This window comes from Ceratotherium simum, chromosome 39 (genome assembly GCF_057802395.1).
Source record: "Ceratotherium simum simum isolate JZ-2026a chromosome 39, ASM5780239v1, whole genome shotgun sequence".
Lineage (NCBI taxonomy): Eukaryota > Metazoa > Chordata > Mammalia > Perissodactyla > Rhinocerotidae > Ceratotherium > Ceratotherium simum.
The window spans coordinates 12,249,713-12,270,709 of NC_141938.1; the positions used below are offsets into that span (position 1 = coordinate 12,249,713).

Below are 20,997 nucleotides of genomic sequence, written 5' to 3' on the forward strand. Positions count from 1 at the left end.
GAGGTCCTGGGAGGCCCGGAGAGGGTGCACGCGCGTGCACGCACACACACACACACACCGAGGCAGCCAAGCTTCAGGGGCCACAGCCCCGGGCTCCCAGGCCAGTGTTTCCACTGTGTGTCCCGTGCTGAGCAACCTCCGTCTTTGAGGCTCAGGGCCAGGCAGGATGGGGAAACTGAGGCCTGGCTTCCGCAGCATCAGGGGACTCCCACCCCTCTGCCATGCCAGGCTGAGTCAGCCCAAACGGTGGAGGAATCCGCCACCCCAAACCTCAGAGTCAGAAGACTCCAGGGGCGGGCGGGGACTCCGGCCAGCCTCTGCTCTAAAACTGCCTTCCAAGCAGACCACCCACGGCCGGGGCCTGGCCACCAAGCCCCGCTCCCAGGGCGCCCTGGAAGTCCTGCCTGTTAGCTATCTCGACTGTCTCCAGCTGCAACCAGGGCCTCAGGGAGCAGGGAGCTGGGGCTGTTCCTGGCGGGCTGGGTGATCCTCCCCGGCGACAGCTTCTGATGGGAGCTCTCCAGCTTCGGGACAGGGACTGGGTCTGGGAAGGGCGCGTGGGAAAGGGGAGGGGGCCAGGCTAGGGGACAGCAAAGGAGAGACGGCGCCCCAGTCTGAGTGGCAGGAGGGGAGGGGTCCACGCCCTCCGGTCTCCCAGGGGCCGGCAGCGCCGCCCCCTTCCCCGCGCTCTGGGAACCCCACACCAGGCGCCGTCCCGGGCCTGCCAAGCATCAGGGTGACACCGCGGCAAATCTAAACAGCGCGCCGGGCTTTTTCCATCCTCCGCAGGGGCTCGTCGTAAATCCCCCCTCGAGCCTTGGCCGGGGTTTTTATGCGCCCGGGACCCAGGTCCCTGGGGGACCCGGCTGTGCCCCTGCAGGCACTGGGTTCGAGCTGGACGGGGCTGGCGCCCGCCCCAGAGCCATCCCCACAGGGAGATGGGCTGCTCGCGTATATTTTCAGCTCGTGAAGGGAGACAGTGGCTCTGAGTTCGCTGACGGGGCCGGAGGGGGCCTGGGTGAGGGAGGCCTGGGTCCACCTGGACCGCAGTCTCCTCATCTGCAGAGCGACTCCACCTCCCTTTACTAACCTCAATTCTTCCTTCCTCCCCAGAAGCACACCTGGGGGAGGTGGGGATGGGGACACGCTGGGGAGACTGGGTCCACCTGGACCGCAGTCTCCTCCTCTGCATTATGGCTCCACCTTCCCCCCCCCCCCCCTGCACAGCACACCTTGAGGGAAGGTGGGGATGGGGCACGCCGGGGAGGGGCACAGGGACCTCCAGGCAGGTAGGAAGGGCAGTCCCTGACGACATTCACCCCACTTTTTTTCGTGCCCCGGAAACAGGACCCTCTGCATCTACTTTCCTTTGCCCCTAAAGCAAACGGGATCTTCCCACCATCCTGCACGTGGTCCCCGCGCCCGTCCCCCTTTTTCCGCTGGAGGTGGCGCCCACCCCACCTCCAAGAGGCGGGCGCCCCCGGAGCTCGGAATGACGACGCGGGCTCGGTTTTCCACACTTTATCTCGGTACAGTTATCGCGAGAGTCCCGAGGCCTCGCCGGCCTCTCCTGCGCATGGGCAGTCTGTCGCGGGGTCGGCCGGGCGCGCCGTCGGGGCGGGGGGGCGTGGCCGCCGTGGGGCCGGGCCCGGTGAGGTAGAGTCACACGCAGGCGCACTCGCGCGCCGACAGCTCGCGCACCGTGTGGTAGCGGCTGTGCACGTCTAGGAAGGACACCTCGTCCTCGTAGGCCGTCGGGCGGCAGCAGGGCTGCGCGCGCACCCGCTCCCGCCGCACGCGCCGCCGCTGGCGCAGGCGCCGGAGCCCCAGGTCGTAGACGCGCGCGGCCGCCTCGCACGCGCCTGCGCAGTAGCGGAACAGCACCGTCTCGTCCGACGCGTAGCCCAGGCCCAGCTCGCTCACGCGCACCTCGAGCTCGCGCAGCCCGCACGGCCGCATCCCCGACCGCGCACGCGCGCGCCGCCGCCGGGGCCCCGCCCGACGGCGCGGACCCGGGGGTCGGCCGGCCCAGGGCGTCAGCTCGCGCAGCTCCACCGCGTCCGGGGCGCCCTGCAGCAGTGCACGGTCTGCGAGGGGAGGGAGAGAAGGGGGTGGGGTCAGCGGGTGGGGGGGAGCCCCTACCCTCGCTGTCCCCTTGCAAAAAGCAGACGCCACCCTCTCCTCCCGCTGCTCATCTCACTCCCCGATTTCCGCCCATGCACCACCCTCTCTGGGCGGAATGGGGGGTGCATATCCAGAAGCCCCCGCTGGGCCCCCCAGGGCTACCAACACCCCTCTCTGGACCCTGCTGCTATGTTGGGCTGCTCAGAACCTGCTCACCCTTTCTGGGTGCCCTGGACCCCTTTCCAGCCTTGGTCTTTCCACCTTGATCTGAGCACCCTCCCTCTGGGCGCTCCCCCCAACACTCTGTGGCCCCCCTCCCTAGGCTGGGCTGCCCCAGGGCACTGGCACACCCTCTCTGAGCAGTGTTGGGGAGCTGCTTCCCACAGCCCAACCTGTCATGGGTCTCTAGCTCACTCTCTGGGGTCCCCACCCATAGCCCCCACATCTTCTCTGAGCCGCTGGGCTGTTCACAACCCCCCACCCTGTCCCTGCTGCTCCACCGGACAGCGGGACTCAGTTTCCCCAGCCACAAAACCAACGGGAGTGTTTGGGCTTCTGAGAACGCACAGAGGAACAGCGGGCACTGAGGCCTGTGTGGGGACCCCCGCCCCCAACAGGGGGTGGCAGCAGCTCTGTCAGGGCCACCTCTGTGTTACAGGTGAGGAAAGAGGGCTTGATCCAGAAGGTCAAGTCTGGCCCGCGTCCAGCCCTCTTCTCCCACTGTTGCCGGGAGATGCCCGAGTCACAGGTTCCCAGGCCCCGCAGCCTAAATTTATTTCCCAAGCGGCTGGCCCTGCCCCAGGACCCCGCAGCCCCAGGAGAAAAGTGCAGACAGAGGCTGGCATGGCGGGCAGCGCTGAGAGTGGAAGCCCAGGCAGGGGGCTGCCAGCCCCTGAGCTGGTCACCCTTGTGGCTGAGAGGAAATCCTGAGTTGAGCCCCCGCCTGCCCCCAAGGCTGGCGCACCTGGCTGTCAAGGGGAGGGGGGTGGGTCTCAGAAAGCAGACAAACCCAGGTCTGAGCCTTGCTCTTGCCTGTACATCTTCAGGCAAGCGATGGTCCTGCCCTGTGCCTCAGTTTCCCCGTTTGCTCAATGAGGCTTGCAGAGCCCTCCGCTTTGGCTCGGGCTGCGAGGGTGGAAAGTGGGGGGCGACGGAACAGCATGTTCCGAGTCCTAGACGCTCAGGGGCGGGACTAGGGTCGCCAGCGCGGGCTGCTCTGGGGCTAGGTTCGAGCCCGGCTCACCTCTGGTGTCCAAAATTCCGCGATTTAGCATGCCCGCCCCAAAGGTGTGTTTCTACAGTCATTCGGAGGGGTTGCCAGATAAAATACAGATGCCTGGTTAAATTTGCATTTCAGATAAACAAGGAGTAATCCTTTAGTCTGTCTCTGCCTTCCTCCAGCAGGCCTGGCCACGTGCACAGGGTCTGGAACACAAAGATGGGATCCGCACCCCGCCCCCCAGCCTGAAATTCCACCATCGGCGCCGTAGTCCCAGGGCCTAGAACATTGGGGCTTTTGGGGATCAGCAGCCACTCCCTTCCCCAGTAGGGCTGGGCCCCGAAGACAGGATGCGAGGCAGGCAGGCACCCGCCCAGGGGCCGAGCCCCTCCCGGGTGTTTGAAATTCCAGCCCTGGGGCTTTGCCTGCCCCCAGGTCCTGTAGCGCTAGCTTTTGGGGGCTCCACCCCGTCTCCGGGACCCAGTGTCCTGGGAAGGGCTTTGCCGCCTGCAGGGGGGAAGCAGCGGCGACGGAAGTGGAGCCCACCCTTGTCCATTGTGGAGACAAGAAAGGAGGATTGTGTGGGTCGACGGGGCGTGTGCGGACGTGCACACCAGCGTGCACGCAGCCCCCACCCGCGGGCGCCACGACGCCAGCCATGGAGACGTGCGCGCGCACGAGATCGGGGGCCACGCACTGCCCTCGCCCCATGGAACCAGCAGAGGGCAGGCGCCAGGGGCGAGTGGGGAGTTGGGCTAAGGCGGCCACGCCCCCTGGGTGGGCGTTTCCACTTCTCCACCTCCCCGCCTTTTCCCACGTGTCTCTGGGCCTCTCTATCTGTTTCTTTCTCCATTTCGAGGACCTAGGTTTCTAGGGCTCTCTGTCTCCCTTTCCTCTTGGTTCCCATCCACCCAGCAGGTCACTGGGGCCGACTCCAGCCTCCCTCTCTCCCCACCCCCCGCTGCGCTGCGGGGCCTCCCGGGCCGGATGCCCAGGTCTAATCTCCATCTGGCCCCCTGGCCCCTCAGGGCCAGAGCCTAATTCTTTGTGACAGCTGAGCCGAGAGACCCCAGTTCCCAGCGGCCCCCCCAGCCACCCCTGGAGGCCGTGGGGGATTTGCACCCTCCCCCTACCCTATCTAAAATAAGTCTCTGCGCCCCGATCTAGTGAGTGAAATTCCACCATTACGGTCGCCCCGAAGTCGCGGGGATCAGACCCAAGACAAACGGAAGGGCTTACACTGGGCCAGGCGGGCGATGCGGGCGTCCAGGGTGCGAGGCGGCCGGCGCAGCGGGGCCAGCGCGGGTCCCAGGCGGTGGCTGAGGAGCAGGCCGTCCCGACACAGCCAGATGGAGAGCACCGAGCTGCAGAGCACCGAGGCCAGGGCCGCCGCCTTCCAGCGCTGCATCCTCGGCCTGCGCGCGCCGGATGGTCAGCCACACGGCCTCCGTCTGGGCGTCAGGCAAGCAACGGGCATGGGGCGCCGGGCCCGGCACGGGGGGCGCTGCGGGGCCCCTGATTTTGAACCGCTCCTGCTTAAGGGTCAATAATAACACAGAAATGATCCATCAAGGAACCACTGAACAAGGGTGTTAAAAACGCTGCCAAGGAAGGGGTGGAGACTGTGCCAGGGGGAGCTGGGAGACCCCACCCCCATCTGGGGGTCTCAGAGTGCTTTCCTGAGGATGGAGGAAAGCCAAGACCCGAACAAAGGTGGGAGTTGGCCAGGTAGGAGAGAAGGGCATCTCAGGCAGGGGGAACAGGCAGTGCAAAGGTCCTGAGGCCAGACCACGCTTGGCTGATGCAGCCAAGAGGCTGGGGTGGCTGGAGCCCAGCGAGCTTGGGGGAACAGTGGAAGGAGGTGAGGGCATCCCCAGCAGGGGGCACTGTGGGACAAGGGTGGCTGGAGACGCAGGAACCCCCGGAGTTGAGACTTTGTTCCCTACATATGGATGGGAGTGACTCCTTGGGAGTGACTTCCTGCTGCTTTCTGGAGGGGTTTGCCCTCCAGACAGATAAACCGATTCCCAGAAGTGGGGAGCCAGAGATCAAAGCCGCGCTCGACCCACCTCCAACCCAGAAGGCTCTCTCCTCCTCTCCCTTCCCACTCCCTTTCAGTCTCAGCTTGGACGGCGCCTCCACCGGGAAGCCTTCCCTGACTGCCCTCCTCCCCCACCCCTCGCCAGGCCAGCACAATGCCCTGAGCGTCCCCCACTGGGATACTGATGACTCAGAGCTGTGCCTGCCTGGGAGCGCCGTGCTCCGTGCACACAGTAGGTGTGCAATAACCCCCGCAAACCCCCGGAACACCTGCGCCCCTCGATCTGCTCCGAGCAGCTCCCCGCCGCTGAGTGGCCCCCAGCCCGCGTTTACATTCCCCCGCCCGGCCGCCTGGTGTCGGCCGGCGCGGGGCCTGGCGGCGGGCCCGGTGTAAACATTGACACGGGACCCGGGCGGCTGCACGCGGGCACTGCCGGGGTGCCGGGCGCCCCCACGCGCGCGTCCCGGGCCGCGCGGTCATTTGCATGCGATTTACATTCATTTGCATGTAGTTTGCATGGGCCGAGCCGCGGGTGGACCCGCCTGTCTCCTGCCGGGTGGATGCGCGCGCACAGGACCTACAGCCGCCGGGCAGCAAGTGACAGCGGACAGTTATTAGGCGCCTGCTGTGTACTGCGCCCAGTGCCGAGCCCACGAGAGAGGCGCTGTCATGTCCATTTTACAGCTGGGGAAACTGAGGCACAAAACAGCCAGGGAGGGACGTGTCCAAGGGCGCTCAGCTAGAAAAGGACCTGGGGTTAGAACTTGGCTTCTCTGACACGACTGGCACTCCAAGGGCTGGGCTGTGCCTGGGAGCAAATGCTGGGGCGTCACCCCGAGGACTTGCCACTGCTGGTGGTATCTGATGCCACCATTTTTATTACTGTGGGTGGTGTTGGTAGAGAATGTGCTTCCCCACATGCAGGCGTGCAAACTAAGGGCACAGCAGGTGCAAAGGCCCTGGGGCAGGACCAGGCCTGGCGTGTTGGAGGAACAGCGAAGAGACCGTGTGGCTGGAGCAGAGGGAGTGAGGGGGAGAGAGGGAAGAGGGAGGGCAGGGAGGGGCCTCTGCCCACAGGGACAATATTTCATTTTGTCAGGTGCCAAAACCCACCACCTTTATTGTTAACAAGTTTATGCCGGATCCCGTTCCACAAATGTAACGTGTAGTAGGTCATTTCAGCTTCACGAGAGTCCTTACCCCCATTTGACAGATGGGGAAACTGAGATCCAGAGGGGCGAAGTGACTTGCCCGAGGTCACAGAGCTGAGATTGGAACTCCAGTGGCCTCACACCCCTGGGAGAGGGAGACGGGCAGGGAAACCCAGCCGGGCCCAAGACCTCGGGTGGGCAAGGCCCTCTCTGGACCCCCAGCACCCTGCCTGCCCTCACACCCGTCTTGGAGCAGAGTGCCTCAGTTTCCCTGGCAGGCCGGCACAAAACCCCTGCAGGGTGCCAGGCTCTGGTCCTCTGTCTCTGCTACGGGCTTAACGGGCTGGGAAGGGGGATGGGACACCGTCCTGGGATGGGCTGGCCACGGGGGCCCCCGGTGGCCTTGGAGCCGCAGACCCCCCGGGGCTCTGATGGGGACAGGGGTGGAGGGGCCCGGCCGGCTGATAAGCGGCCGCTAACAAAGGGCCTTTCTGTGCGGGGGTCACCCGACTGGTTTGTCCCCGGCCCTGCGCAGAGCGGGAGGGGGACGAGGGTGTGCAGGGGGGCATGAGGGAGGGGGCCAGGTGTGCACGAGGGACACGCTTGTGTCATGGAGGCCCCTAGACCTGGGGAGTGGGCTCCCTCACTCGGCACGCTCGGGGCTCACACTCACCCACACCCAGCTTCTTGTGTTCTCGCACACACGCTCGTGTGCTCTCTCTCATGCACGCCCACTCGCACGCACACACTCGGAGACTAACCCACTCACACATTCGCACACTCAAACACTACCCATTTACACACTCTGCTTTCACACACAGACATGACTGCACATGCACACTCGTGTTTTCACGCACACAATCATGCACTAGGACATTTTAACACTATCACACTCACGCATGAGGGTGTTTTCACACGCAAACATCACACTCAAATGTTTCACACTCACATCCTCAAACACTATTGCACTCACACTTGCACACTCAAAGGCTATCACACTCACACACTTGCACACTCTCGCACTAGGGCATGTAAACATTCGTGCATTATCACACTTGCACACTCAGTCCAGCATTCACACGCTGGTGTGTTTTCACACTATCACACTAGGGCATTTTTACACTCAACACTTGCACACTTGGATGCTACCACGACCACACACGAGTGTGTTTTCACCCTTGCACACGCTCACACGGCATGTCTCCCCACTCACACGTGATAGGCCGGGCTCCCTCTCATGTGCACACTTCCGTGCTTGCACACTCACACCCACTCAGGTCTCTCACACACTCGGGAGCTCCCACACGCCCTCGATACCCCCACACTCGCACACTCCAGCATTTTCACACTCTCACAGACACACTGTCTCTCACACCGACAGTGGATGGGCACAGACACACACACGCACACACACACACACGCAGCCTCTGAGCCCTCCTGTGAGCGGGTGGACCTGTGTGCACAGAGGCGTCCAGCATCGTTAGCGTCCGGCCAGGGCCGAGCTGTGCCTGCTGCAGGCCTGTCCCCGTGACCCCACCACACGCGCACACACGCGGGCACACGGGAACACGACACCAGTGCTGCTGGGCCCTCGGCTGCGAGATTCCGGGGAAGAGCGAGCAGCACAGACACGGTGGTGGCTGTGAGGGAGGCGTGTGGAAGTGGAGGCGGCAGAATGACCCAGGGGGACCGCCCCCCAATCACCCAAGGAACAGACAGCCAGGGCGAAGGTGTGCGGGCATTTCTGGCAGCTTCTTTGGTGCTGCCGGGAAACCATGCTTATTATCCTGGTGCCCAGGCAACACCCTGGGGCTCCACCTTTCCACCAAGCTGCTCAGGGGACACCCACCAGGCCCCTATTCCCAGGGGAACCTGCTGAGATCCCTGCCTCAGGGAGGCACCTCCTTCATGCTCGTTCCCAAGGAAAAGGAGGACGAGAGGGGACCCCTCCCTCCATCCACTCATCTCTCTAGTCTGGGGGAGGCCTGCAATCAGGGCCTTTCCCCACTAGGCAAACTCCTATTCACCCTTCAAAGCCCCAGCTCCTACAGCCCCTCCTCCGGGAAGCCTTCCTGCTCCCCATCTTGGGCCCCCAGCTGTGCGTCCCACTCTCTTGCCCAGCCCTGCCGGCGTGGTGTCTGTGTCCACATCTGTCTTTGCTGGACTGGCGGTTTCTGAAGGGAATTCCAGAATTCTGTTCTCAGAGGCATGAGCTGACCGCATCTCCCGTCTCCACGCTTCTGCCCGGGTGGTGCCTCCCTCCACCCACACCCTTCTCCTTCCTCTCCACCTCACTCCTGGACACGGCGCTGGTCCTCCTCTGCCTCGGTTTCCCCATCTTCAGAAAGCGCCTGAAGGAGGCCGCCCGGCACTGTGGGAACGCCAGGGAGGACCCAGAGGAACTTGACTGGGCGGCTTTTGGGCTGCGGGCGAGCCAGGGGCAGAGCCACGTGGGCAGACGTGCGGGCGGCCGGCACGTGTGGGCGAGCGTGTGAGAAAGGGCGTGTATCTGTGAATGCACAGCATGTGGGTTCCAGGCCACTCACTTCAGGTCCCTGCTCTGCCTCTGCCTGGCTGGGCGACCTGGGGCACCTCCTCCCCCTCTCTGAGCCTCTCTGAGCCTCTCTGAGTCTCAGTTTCCCCATCTGGGCACCCTCCCTCTTTGGAAGGCCATTTAATTCACCGCAGTCCTGCACACCTGTGCCTCCGTTTCCCCCATTGGTGCTGACAACTCTGGGCTGGCAGTGGGCCTGTTCCTGGGGCAGCCCTGCTCATCCTCGTCCCCCCCCAGGTGGCCCCTGGGGGTCCCCTGGGGTCCCACAGGTGGGGAAACTGAGGCACCAGGAGGACCAGACCCTGGGCCTCTCTCCAGGCCAGACTCAGTGGTTCTGCAAAACAAGAACCAAATTCCACAGCCCACAAATATGTGTCCCCCCCTCAGAGGGCCCCAGGGCCCAGCCCCACCCCACGGTGGGGACGGGGAGGCCAGGGCAGCCGAAGCCGGTGACGCACATCTGGGGGTAAACGAGGAACAGCTGGCTAGCACAGCTGGTTCCGATGCCACATCTGCAGGGGCTGGGGCCAGCCCATGGGGCGGCCTCATGTGGGGGGGCAGTCACAGACACCCCCAGCGGACCCTTCCAGGCCTGGCCAGACGTGGGGGCCCAGCCTCTCCTCTTTGTCCTCCAACCCAGAGGCTGCTGCTGCCCAACTGCTAGAACCATCACTGGCTCCCCGCTACTCGGAGAATACTAACAGTAGTGAACAATGCTATTGGTGCCGTCTGAAGCACTTTACACATAGTAACTCATAGCAAGGTATGGGCTATTTTATCCCCATTTTGTAGATGAGAAAACTGAGGTCCAAAGAAGTGAAGTGATTTGCTCAAGGCCACACAGAACCTAAGTGGCCAAGCTGGGATTTGAATGCAGGTGTCTGGGCAAACTCCTACTCATCCCTCAATGCCCCAGCCCCAATGCCCTCTCCTCCACATTCTTAACCACTGTACCATAGAGCCTGTCTAACAACAACAATAACATTAACACCTGGCAATGTTGGCTATTCCATTTATTTAGTGCCAAGTGTTTTCCACAAGTTTGATTCTCTCTGAAATCCCTGGAAAAGATGTTATTAGTATTACTAGCCCCGTTTTCGACGTGGGGAAACTGAGGCTTGGAGAGGTAAAGTGACTTCCTCAAGGTGACACAGAAAATATGTGGCGTAGCTGGGGTTTGAACCTGGGTCTGACTCCAAATTTGTCCTCTCAATGCCTCCACTACCCGGGGACCTGGGTAACAAGGGTAGTGCTGAGGGGGAGGGAAGACGCAGGGAGGGCGTAATTGGCTGCGCTGTGGGAGAAAAGCGGGGCTGAGATCCAGACAAGTACAGCGGGCTCCGTATTCGCGGATTCCGCATCCGCGGAGTCAACCAATCGCGGATCGACAGGCCTGTGATGGTTCCGTCATTATTCCCCAAACAAGGCGGGAGAACAACTGTTTACATAGCATTTCCATTCTATTAGGTATCAGAAGTCACCTGGAGACGATGTAAAGCACACGGGAGGACGTGCGCCGGTTATCCGCAAACACCACGCCCTTTTCTATCAGGGACTCAGCATCCGCGAGTCTGGTATCCGCGGGGGGCCTGGAAACAGTCCTCCGCGGATACGGAGGAAGCACCGACCTCAAAAGGTTTTCTCAAAGCCACGCGGCAGAGCAGGGCTAAATAAAGGGCCCATTGGGCCGGCCAGTGGCTTAGCGGTTAATCGCGCACGCTCCGCTACTGGCTGCCCGGGGTTCGGATCCCGGGCGCGCACCAACGCACCACTTGTCCGGCCATGCTGAGGCCGCGTCCCACATACAGCAACTAGAAGGACGTGCAGCTATGACATACAACTATCTACTGGGGCTTTGGGGGAAAAAAGGGAAAAAAAGGAGGAGGATTGGCAATAGATGTTAGCTCAGGGCCAGTCTTCCTCAGCAAAAAAAAATAGTAAAAAATAATAAAGGGCCCGCATGGCAGAAAGCCGCAACACATTAACTCAACAGTTATTGAGCGCCTACTATGTGCTGGGCCAGGCAGCGAACTCAGGATGCCCGAGGCCAACCCGGGCCCCGCCCTTGCCTCGCTCACCGTCCAATCAGGGGAATGGATGAGAAATAGGAACGAAATAAGGCGATTTCGTTGTTGACAGTAACAACGAAATTAAACAAGGTGAAGCCGTAGTGACTGGGGGCTGCTTTTAGGGGAGTGGTCAAGGAGGGCTTCTCGGAGGAGGCAGCATGGGAGCTGGACCAAATGAAGGTCTGGGGAGAGTGTTCTAGGTGGAGGGGTGTGTGTGTGTGTGTGTGTGTGTGTGTGTGTGTGTGTGTGTCTGGGCCGCCAGCTTTCAGATCTGCCGTCTGCAGCTGGTCCATAAAACTGCCCCCCTGACCACCCCAGGCCGGCCCCGGGCCGCCCCGCAGGCAGGAGGGGCAGGAGGGGCTCCCTGGGCCCTGATGACAGGATCAGCCTAATGAGGCCTGGCACGGCTGAGCAGCTGGCTCAGGGCCCGGCGTGTGGCGCATGGCACGTGGGTCCCCCGGGAGCGGCCAGGGGGACACCACACAAAGCCGGCCATCTGCCAGAGAGGGAAACCGAGGCACAGACCCCTCTCACCGGGAACCGGGGCGCCTGATTCACCTCTCCCATCTCCCCAAGTTCAAACTCTGCCTCAGGTCCCCGACACACTGAGCTGTTTAGGCACCCATGGTGCCCTCTCTCCGGGCCTCAGTTTCCCCACTGGGAAGTGAGCCGCACCCAGCTGTGAGCTGAGGCCCCTCGTCTTATTTCTCCAGCCCGAAGCCTGATGTCACTCGGATTTACAGGAAAGGTCTTTCTGTTCCAGAACACCCCCTGGCTCCCTCTGTGGCCCTCACCTGCCCTGAAAGTAAAGAAGGGAGACTCCTCCAGCTCACCTGGCCTCAGTTTCCCCAGCTGCACAATGGGAAGAACCAGCCTCCTGCCGGGCCCTCCCGATGCTTGGCTGCGTCTTCCCTCTGCCCCTCCATCTCCCATCGGGGGCCTTGAGGCCCAGACCCCTCTGCCTCACCTGGGGGGACAATCTCTGCCGAAGATGCGTCTGCAGAGGAACCCCACAGCCTGTCGGCAAAGACGGCCGGGCCCAGGGATGCCAGCGGTGATAAAGACCCGTTCCTCTCTCCTCTGTCTTTCCAGCCGCCACCTCCAGGAATCCGACCTTGAATGCCCTCTGCCAACCTTTCAGAACAGTCTCTCCCTCCCACACTCACCCAGGAACCCTGGATTTTCCAAAACCATCCATGCTATTTCCAGCCTCCAAATCTTTGCATTTGCAGTTCCCACCACCTGGAATGCCTTTTCTTTTCCCACTTAGAAAACTCCTACTCATCCTTCACAGCCCCAGCTCCAATGCCCCTCCTCCAGAAAGCCTCCCCTGACCCTCCTACCCTGCGGTACAGCCTCTGCTCCCCACTCTGGTTTCCACTCTGGATCTAAATCTGTCTTCCTTGAAGGACAAGACCTAAGAGCCCCGACACCAGAGTCAGCCACAACCATCGCGGTCCCACAAACATTTGTGGAAACAATCTCTCGATTGTGTCCTTGTGCCCGGCTGCAAACTGTTCGGTTCCTTCTCGAGCCCCAGCCTCTTGAAAGCTATGACCTCTGCTCGCTGCCTGAAAACTGAGGCCTGGGGCCTGAGAGACAAGTGCCGATGGTGGAATTTCAGACACTGTGCCCCGCTGCAGGGGGGATGTTGACTTTTTCCCTGCACACGCAGAACCAGCTCTTTTTGGCTCGCTGGGAGTGGGCTGTAAGGCCCAGGAGTGGCTTCGGAACCCCGAATCTCGGGGGTCCTGGGGAGGGTGTCCCAAGGGCCCCCAGGCGAGGGGCTGGGGTGGGGAGAAGCTGGCAAACCTGGGAGGGAGGCTTCTCTCTGCTGACATCCGCCTAGACCGGTCACACCCCACTGGGGCTTGCTCAGCCCGGGGCGCTTGAAGGCAGACAAAGAGTGTCATGGGGCACAGAAAGAAGGACGTGGGGCAGGGGCAGGGCAGGCAGGGGGGAGGAAAGTCAGGGTCCGGCCTCCTGCACCCCCTCCCAGGCCCTGGCCTTGCTCCCCAGATCTGGGCTGGGGCCCAGCCTTGCAGGTAACCACAGGCCGGCTGCGCTGGGCTGGTGGCCCCACCATATGCTGGTGCTCCGGGCAGGGGGCAGCGGTGACAGCAGCCCTGGGGACAGGCCGTTTGTCTCTCCAGTTCCACCCCCAATCTGCCCTCTGTCTGTAGCCCCCAGGGCCTAATGGCCCCTAACCCACAAACCGCACCTCCTGGGGGAATTCTGAGACTATCCTCATGGAGAGATGCTTTTTTTAAGAAGCGAAGAAGGAAGGCACAGAATCCTTCAAATCGGGTCTTTGCCCTTAAGGGACACCTCCCCCCCCCCCCCCCCCGCCCCAAAAAAGGGTTTCGCGCCCTCTTGTGGCTGAACAGGCGGCTCCGGGCGCCGAGAGAGCCGGGCCCTCACCGGAGGACACCGTGTCCCCGGCGGCGGCGGCGCGCAGGGAACGCGGCTGGAACGCGCCCCTGACAGATGTTTACTTCTGCGCGCAGCTGGGCCGCGACGGCAGCCCCCCGCCCGGGGGCTGCGGGGTCCGGATGCCCCCCGCGGCCCCTTGGAGACCACAAAACAGAAGGGGTGTCTGGGTCTCGCCCTCCTGGGGGCTGGGGAGGGGATTCCGGCTGCCCTCCGCTTCCAACCCTCTTCGGACGCACACATGGGGGGCCAAGCAGGCAGAGGCGCGCCCGCCCCGTCCAACAGGGACCCCCGGCCGGACCCTGGCTCTGAGAGGCGCTTCGGGTCGCCCTCCCCACCCCCGCCCTCCGCCCCGCGCGGACCTGTCGCCCCCTTGACCTCACCATGGTGCACAAGCCCATTCTCGGCTCCAAGAGGGGAGCTGCCGGCCCACCCCGAGTCCCCGGGAGCCCCCCGACCCCCGTCCACCGGGCCGGTCCTGCCCCCGCCTGCCCTTGCTTACCTGCTGGGGCGCCCGACTCCCCGTCAGTGGCGGCCGCGCCTGCCGCCCGCGCCGGCCCCAGCCCCTGCCCCTGCGGCCGCCACCGCCATCCGGGCCGCCTGGGCCCGCGGCGCCCGGGCGGGCCCGGGCCGGAGGGGGCGGCCGCGGGGGGCGCGGCGCGGGCCGGCCCATGGGGCCCCGGGCTCGCTCAGCCGCGGGCTGCGGCCATCCCGGCCCGGTGGGGCTCCGGGGTGCCCTGGACGGCGGCGGCGCGGGGGCGCGGGGCGCGGGCGCACGGACGGCGCGCGGCTCCGGGGCGGCGGCGCGAGGGGCCCGGGCGCTCGGAGCGGCTCCACGGCGCGCTCTCCCGCCGCGGACGGCTCGGCCGGCGCGGGCCGGGGGCGGGGCCGGGGCGGGGCCGGGGCGGGGGCTCGGGTTTCCCGGGACGGGAGCCGCCCCCGCAGCGCCCTGCCCCCGCCGAGGGGGGCCGCAGGAGCGCAGGTGGCGGCGGGGCCGGGGCCGCAGCGCCCCCCTAGACGGCCATCGCCGCGGGCCTCGGAGCCCCTTCCCCTAAGACGCCCCCTTCCCGAGGGCCCCCTCCTGGGATAACCGCCGCAGCGCCCCCGAAGCCAGTGCCCGCGGCCTTCAGCGCCCCCCACTCCCCTGAGGATTTGACCTTACTGCCCGGGCCCCTTACGCAAGGCCCCTAGAAGTCCCCTCACCAAGGAAGCCCTCAAGGGAACCCCCAGAGCAGCGTCCCCCCACTAGCCGTTTCCCACCCCCACTCCAGGAACCCCGACGGCGCCTCTTCCATAAATCCGAGCCCCCAGCACGCCCCCCTAAGATTCCCCTTCTAGGAATTAAGAGCCAACACTGTCCCCGACGGCCCACCATCCCTCCCCACCCCACTGAGGATTGGGAGGCCCCCCAAGCCCGCCCCAGATCCTCATTCCAGAAAGCTAAAGAAGCCTCCCCCCCAAGAAAGACGTTCCAGAGAGCTGAGACCCAAAGTTTTTCCCCAAGACAGCAAGTGGTGCCCTAAGACTGACGACGAGACCCGCTGTCCACAGCGCCCCCATCAAGTGGCGGTTCCCCCCAGGCTGACCTCGGGGCCCTGCGGGGGTCCCTCTCCCAGCCCCGGCTCCCCACGGCGCTCTCCCGGGCACCGAGACCCCGCGCTGCCCGCCACCCACCCCCTCCCCGACGGCTGCGCGTTCGCAAAGCGCCCCCTGGCGGCCGCCGGCTGACTCGCGGGGATGGAGGGGTGGAGGGGGTGGAGGGGTGGGGGGGTGGAGGGGTGTGGGGGCGGGGCTGGGACCGTCGCGGGCCCGCCCCACCCGGCCTAGTTCCCGAGAAACCCCCGCCCTGCAGCCCCGCCCTCGGCCCCCGCGCTCAGGCTCCTCCCCGCGCGTCCCTGCCGCCGGCTGCGTTCTGGGGCCCGGTGCTCTGGCTCTTCACTCCCGCCGCCTGATTTCTGGGGGCCTCCTCGCTCTGGCCCAGCCGCCTGCGTTCCTCTGATCCCAGCAGCCCGGGGTTTGGCACGGGCATGAGGCCGGCGTGTGCGCCGGATTGTGAGTTTGGGGGCGGAGAGGGGGCGCACGAGAGTGAGCAGGTGTCAGGCAAGTGGCGGCGCCGCGGCTGCCCGGTCCCCGTCCAGGATGTGCTCTGTGTGGCCTGGGGCCCATACTTCGCCTCTCCGTGCCTCAGTTTCCCCGTGTGTACCACAGAGCATTATTAGTAGATAGATCCTCAGGGTTGCGGTAAGGATTGAATGAGTAATTGTGCCGGGCGCGTGGTGAGCAATGTCCGAGCGTCCGTCATTATTGGTGTCGCCGAGTGCTCAGTCCTAGTGACACGTACACCCTGGCGAGGAGGGAAGAGCGTGGCACCGTTGGCCATTCACACGCAGACCCCCAAAGCTTTGTTCCAGGCGGGGTCACACGCACCGCCGTGCCCAGACACCCTTATGAGAACAGCGCCATCCCTACACACACACAGCGGGTCACAACCACCCACGTCCTCCCCTGGGGACACGCGCAGACACTCACACAGGTGTCTTTACTTTGCTCCCGTTCGGACACGCTCATGCTCACAGACACGAAGCTCACACTGCCCCTGACACACGCACACGCGCGCACACAGTTCCCCAGAGGGACAGAGACACCCATTAGGAAGTCCAGGGTGCACATGCATGCACACTCGGTGGATCCTGACACACTCCCACGCTGCCTGGCGCTGGTGCAAATGTTAACACACACGCGGCGTTCACGCACGCTTTTCACACAAAACCCCTGACACTCCCATGCCAGCCGGAGCACAGCGGGCCCAGCCCACGGCCACACACGCACAGGAATTGCGGAGACATGGTCGCGCGTGCCTCTATGTGCACACACACGCTGGACCGTTCTGGGAGGCACAGCCCCCGGTCCTGCACACACGCAGCCCAGCCAGAGGCCACCCCCACCCCAGCCAGCCCCCGTTAAGCTGTCACCAGCTGCCCCTCGGCCTCCTGCCGCTCACCCCGCACAGCCTGTGGGGGCCGTGGGGGCGGGGCGCGCACACACATGGGGCACAGGACACACATGTGCCCACCATGTGGACCCTCGTAAAACAGTTGCCCTGGAAACAGAGACTTGAAAGACTCCGTTCTTCCTCCGGGATGGGGGCGGGGCCCCGGGGGTGGGGCCCCGGGGGGGCGGGGCGAGAGGCAGGAGGTGGGGACGCCAGGACCCACGCCCACCTCCCCCCACAGGCCGAGACCTTGTCACACCCAGAGCACACACACACACACTCCCACCTGGGAGGAGACCCCGTCACACTCAGGGACCCACACACACTGACACAGACACACACGGAGGAGACCCCGTCACACTCAGGGACACACACACACTGACACAGACACACACGGAGGAGACCCCGTCACACTCAGGGCCAGCCCCACGTGATCACACCAGACGCAAGTGTGAACCATCCGTGTGTCACCTCACACAACCCAGCACCCCTGGCCACCCTCCAGCACCAACCCACATGCTTTGTCACCCCCTGGACAGGCGGTGACAGACAGACACCCGGTCACACTGGCTGACTCACACAGCAGCTGGGAACTGGGGCACACGTGGGCACGCCCACCCTCGGGCCCCCACCCCCCTGTCTGGGCCTGGCTGCCTGGGAGGCCGAAGGGACCCAGGGGCTGGTTCTATTTGCAGGAAACACGGGTATTTACAATGCTTTATTTTTAAACCTTCCTGGTCCCAGACTGGGGCTGTCTGGGGGCGGGGGTGGGTGGAACAGAGCCTCGAACCTCCCACGCTAAAAGTAGGGACTGAGGTCTCCCCAGGGCATGGATGTGGGGAAACTGAGGCTTGGCAAGGAGCAGGGGACCCCGGTGGCTGGTTCCAGCCTGCTGGCTCCAGGGTCACAGCCAAGGCAGGAGTGTGACAGTGCAGGAGCGGCCAGAATCCAGGCCCGGCCACCTGCCTGCCCTCCGTGGTGTTTGCCTGGGAATTCGTTCCGCTCGTTCCTGCCTCCTCGGATGTCTCCCCCAGGTGGCCCCGGGCAACGCCTCCCCCACCCCAGCCTGCTCTGTGCCCACTTGGCATTTGTGAAACCTGGGGATCAGAGAGGTCAAGACGCTGCTCCAAGGTCACACAGGAAGAAAGAGGCTCAAACCTGGGCTGGAGGATTCCAGAAGGCTCAGCCACTGTCCCAGCCCCTCCTCCGCCCCTGTCCCCCCGGGCTGGCCCCCTGCCCTCCCTGGGCAGTTGCTGCTCCCAAGGGGGGTGTTCTGTTCGTGGGTGGCGGCCGCTGGCCAAGATGCAGACTTGGCTGCTGGAGAAGTTTCCATCTTAGCACCAGGAGCTGGTCCAGGCCCTGTGGGCCCAGGGCTGCACTTCGGGACCCCCAGGGACCAGCCCTGTGGGGGTGGGGGTGGGGGTGTCCTGGGGCCCTGTGTGTCCTCTGTCCCCCCAGCCACCCGGGCCAGAGCATCGGCCATCTCTACGCACTGAGCATCGTCCTATCCCTCAACGGGCCGGTGACCGAGCTCGCTGGGCCTCAGTTTCCCCATCGGCGAAATGGCTCTCACATTTGCTCTGTGCCGAGCGCAGGTCCCCGGCGGTGGGTGGTGTCGCTCTCCCACGGAGAAGTGAGGGGGACCCCCGAGGTGATGGGGACAGGTCAGGGCTGTGATGACCAGCCACGAGGCTCCCCAAAACTAGGCTTTGGGGCTCCTGATTCGATGGGTGATGCTGAGAGCGGACAGGGGCCTCAGCCCCGACGGGGGACGCGGCTGGACACGCACTCCCAGCCGGGGTCCCAGCAAGGGCCCTGGGGGCCACAGAGGAGGAGCCAGCCCACCCGGCCAGGATGAGGCCCCCGAAGCCTGTGGGCGGCAGGAAGGAGCTGGCGGGTTCCAGGCGAGGATGGGAAAAGCAGGGCCGGTGGCCGTCCCCACGGGGCCATTTGCAGCCGCAGGTCACAGGTCGAGGGCCCTGTCCCCGGAGGCCCCAGGTCGGCAAGGTGGGAAAGCCATTAGGCCGGTCCGAGGGAGGCAGGGCAGTGAGAGGGGGGCCCGGGGGGCTGGGCCGGGGTGTGTGCAGGGGCTGAGGGGTCACGGGGCTCGCAGAGGCACAGACACACACGCACACAAAAACCACAAGTGGACACACTGTCACACACAGACACACAACAGAAAGACACTCACTCACACAGACACCCCCCAAAGTCACACACACTCAGCAGTCACAGCCGCAAATGTGTGTACACCACGCACACACACGCACACGCACACACAGCAGCCCCCGCGCACACACCGGGCACCCGACCTGGCCGCCCGCCCGCCGCCCCGTCTCGCGTCCTTGGCCCGGCTGCCCTAATCCCGGGCTCGCGTCCTGAAGGTGGGAGATAAGGGGCAGCTGCAGCCCCAGATAAAGGAGGCGCAGCCGCAAATCCGGGGCGGCCCCGGCGCCGCGGGCACCGAGCCCAGCCGCACCTGCCCTGCCACCACCCCATCCGGCCTGGCGGAGAGGACAGAGGGATGGAGACAGGGCGAGGGGGGCCAGAGACGCGGGGAGAGGGAGACGGAGAGGGGAGCGGGAAGACAGGGGAGTGGGGTGGGGCGGCAGAGAGAGACGGAGGGAGAGACAGATGCAGAGACAGAGATGCAGAGACAGAGATGCAGAGAGAGACAGAGATGCAGAGAGAGACAGAGACGCAGAGACAGATACAGAGAGAGACACGGAGAGAGAGACAGATGCAGAGAGACAGAGATGCAGAGACAGATACAGAGAGAGACAGAGATGCAGAGAGACAGAGAGAGAGACAGATGCAGAGAGACAGAGATGCAGAGACAGAGATGCAAGAGAGAGATGGAGATGCAGAGAAACAGAGATGCAGAGAGAGACAGAGATGCAGAGACAGACAGAGATGCAGAGAGAGACAGAGACGCAGAGACAGATACAGAGAGAGACACGGAGAGAGAGACAGATGCAGAGAGACAGAGATGCAGAGACAGATACAGAGAGAGACAGAGATGCAGAGAGACAGAGAGAGAGACAGATGCAGAGAGACAGAGATGCAGAGACAGAGAGATGCAGAGACAGAGATGCAAGAGAGAGATGGAGATGCAGAGAAACAGATGCAGAGAGAGACAGAGATGCAGAGACAGACAGAGATGCAGAGAGAGACAGAGGCAGAGACAGATACAGAGAGAGACACGGAGAGAGAGACAGATGCAGAGAGACAGAGATGCAGAGACAGATACAGAGAGAGACAGAGATGCAGAGAGACAGAGAGAGAGACAGATGCAGAGAGACAGAGATGCAGAGACAGAGAGATGCAGAGACAGAGATGCAAGAGAGAGATGGAGATGCAGAGAAACAGAGATGCAGAGAGAGACAGAGATGCAGAGACAGACAGAGATGCAGAGAGAGACAGAGATGCAGAGAGAGACAGAGACGCAGAGACGGATGCAGAGAGAGCAATGCAGAGAGAGCTAGAGAAATATGGAGGCAGACGAGACACGGAGGGAGAGAGAAATGCAGAGGAAGACATGAGAGAGACAGAGGGACAGAGAGGAGGAAATACAGACAGAGAACAGAAAACAATTGAGGCAGAAACAGGAAGAAGAAAGGCGAGAGACAGACACAGAGAGAGCCCGCAGTGGGCAGGGCACCAGCAGCTCTCCCCCAGGCCCCGCCCACCCCACCCGGTGCCTCAGTCTCCCCGCCTGCTCAGGGGCCCCGGGCCCAGCCACCTGCATCCTGAGATCAGTCGGGGTCGGGCATTGGGAGGACGACTCAGGCTGGATTTGGGGTGGGGGGACATCTTCCTCAGTGTCCCCACACTCTCTAGGGCGATACCTGGAAGTTCTCAGCCCCCTGCCACAGCCTCGGCGAAGGTGGGACCCCCTAGAGCAGGTCCTGCCCCCTCCGTGCCTCAGTTTCCCCAGCCGTGATAAGATGCATTCACTCAGCCAGTGTCCGTTGAGCACCTACTGTGTGCCAGGCTGTGTGCTGGGCACTGGGGACACAGAGTGACCGAGGCAGACCCCACTTCCAGCCTCTCTGGGCTCACCGTCCAGTGGGGAGAGGGGCGTGTGGCCAGTAGCTCCAGGATGATCAGGGCCGTGATGGGGGACCCTGTAGGGGGGCAGTCAGAGAGGCTTCCAGAAGAGAAGCTGAGAACTAAGGTGGCTGGGAGCAGGGAACAGGCTTCCTGGAAGAGGGAACAGCATAGGCAAAGGCTGGGAGGTAAGGCTGGCTCACAGGAATTCTGGAGTAAACGTGGTGGTGGCCTCAGGGAGTGAGAGGGGGATGAAGGACAAAGCTGGGGGAGGCAGCAGCGGCTGGGACATGCGGGAACTTGGGGGCCATGGTACAGGGCTGGGGCAGTAGGGAGCCATGGAAGGACTGGGTGCAGGGGAGGGCCA

General features: G+C 63.8%; 1 protein-coding gene across 2 annotated transcripts; it reads right to left on the minus strand.

Moving 5' to 3' along the window:
- Window positions 1-1,506: 1,506 nt before the first annotated feature.
- Window positions 1,507-14,341, minus strand: NRTN (neurturin). Of its 2 annotated transcripts, none has more exons than XM_087425656.1 (3): window positions 14,091-14,341; window positions 4,583-4,875; window positions 1,507-2,087 (listed from the first exon to the last, which is right to left on the minus strand). In XM_087425656.1, the coding sequence occupies exons 2-3, from the start codon at window positions 4,749-4,751 to the stop codon at window positions 1,663-1,665; spliced, it is 594 nt and encodes a 197-aa protein (XP_087281782.1). In that variant the 5' UTR covers window positions 4,752-4,875; window positions 14,091-14,341; the 3' UTR covers window positions 1,507-1,662. The 2 variants fall into 2 exon arrangements, with proteins under 2 accessions (XP_087281782.1, XP_087281781.1); XM_087425655.1 differs by having other exon boundaries at window positions 4,583-4,878.
- Window positions 14,342-20,997: the final 6,656 nt, after the last annotated feature.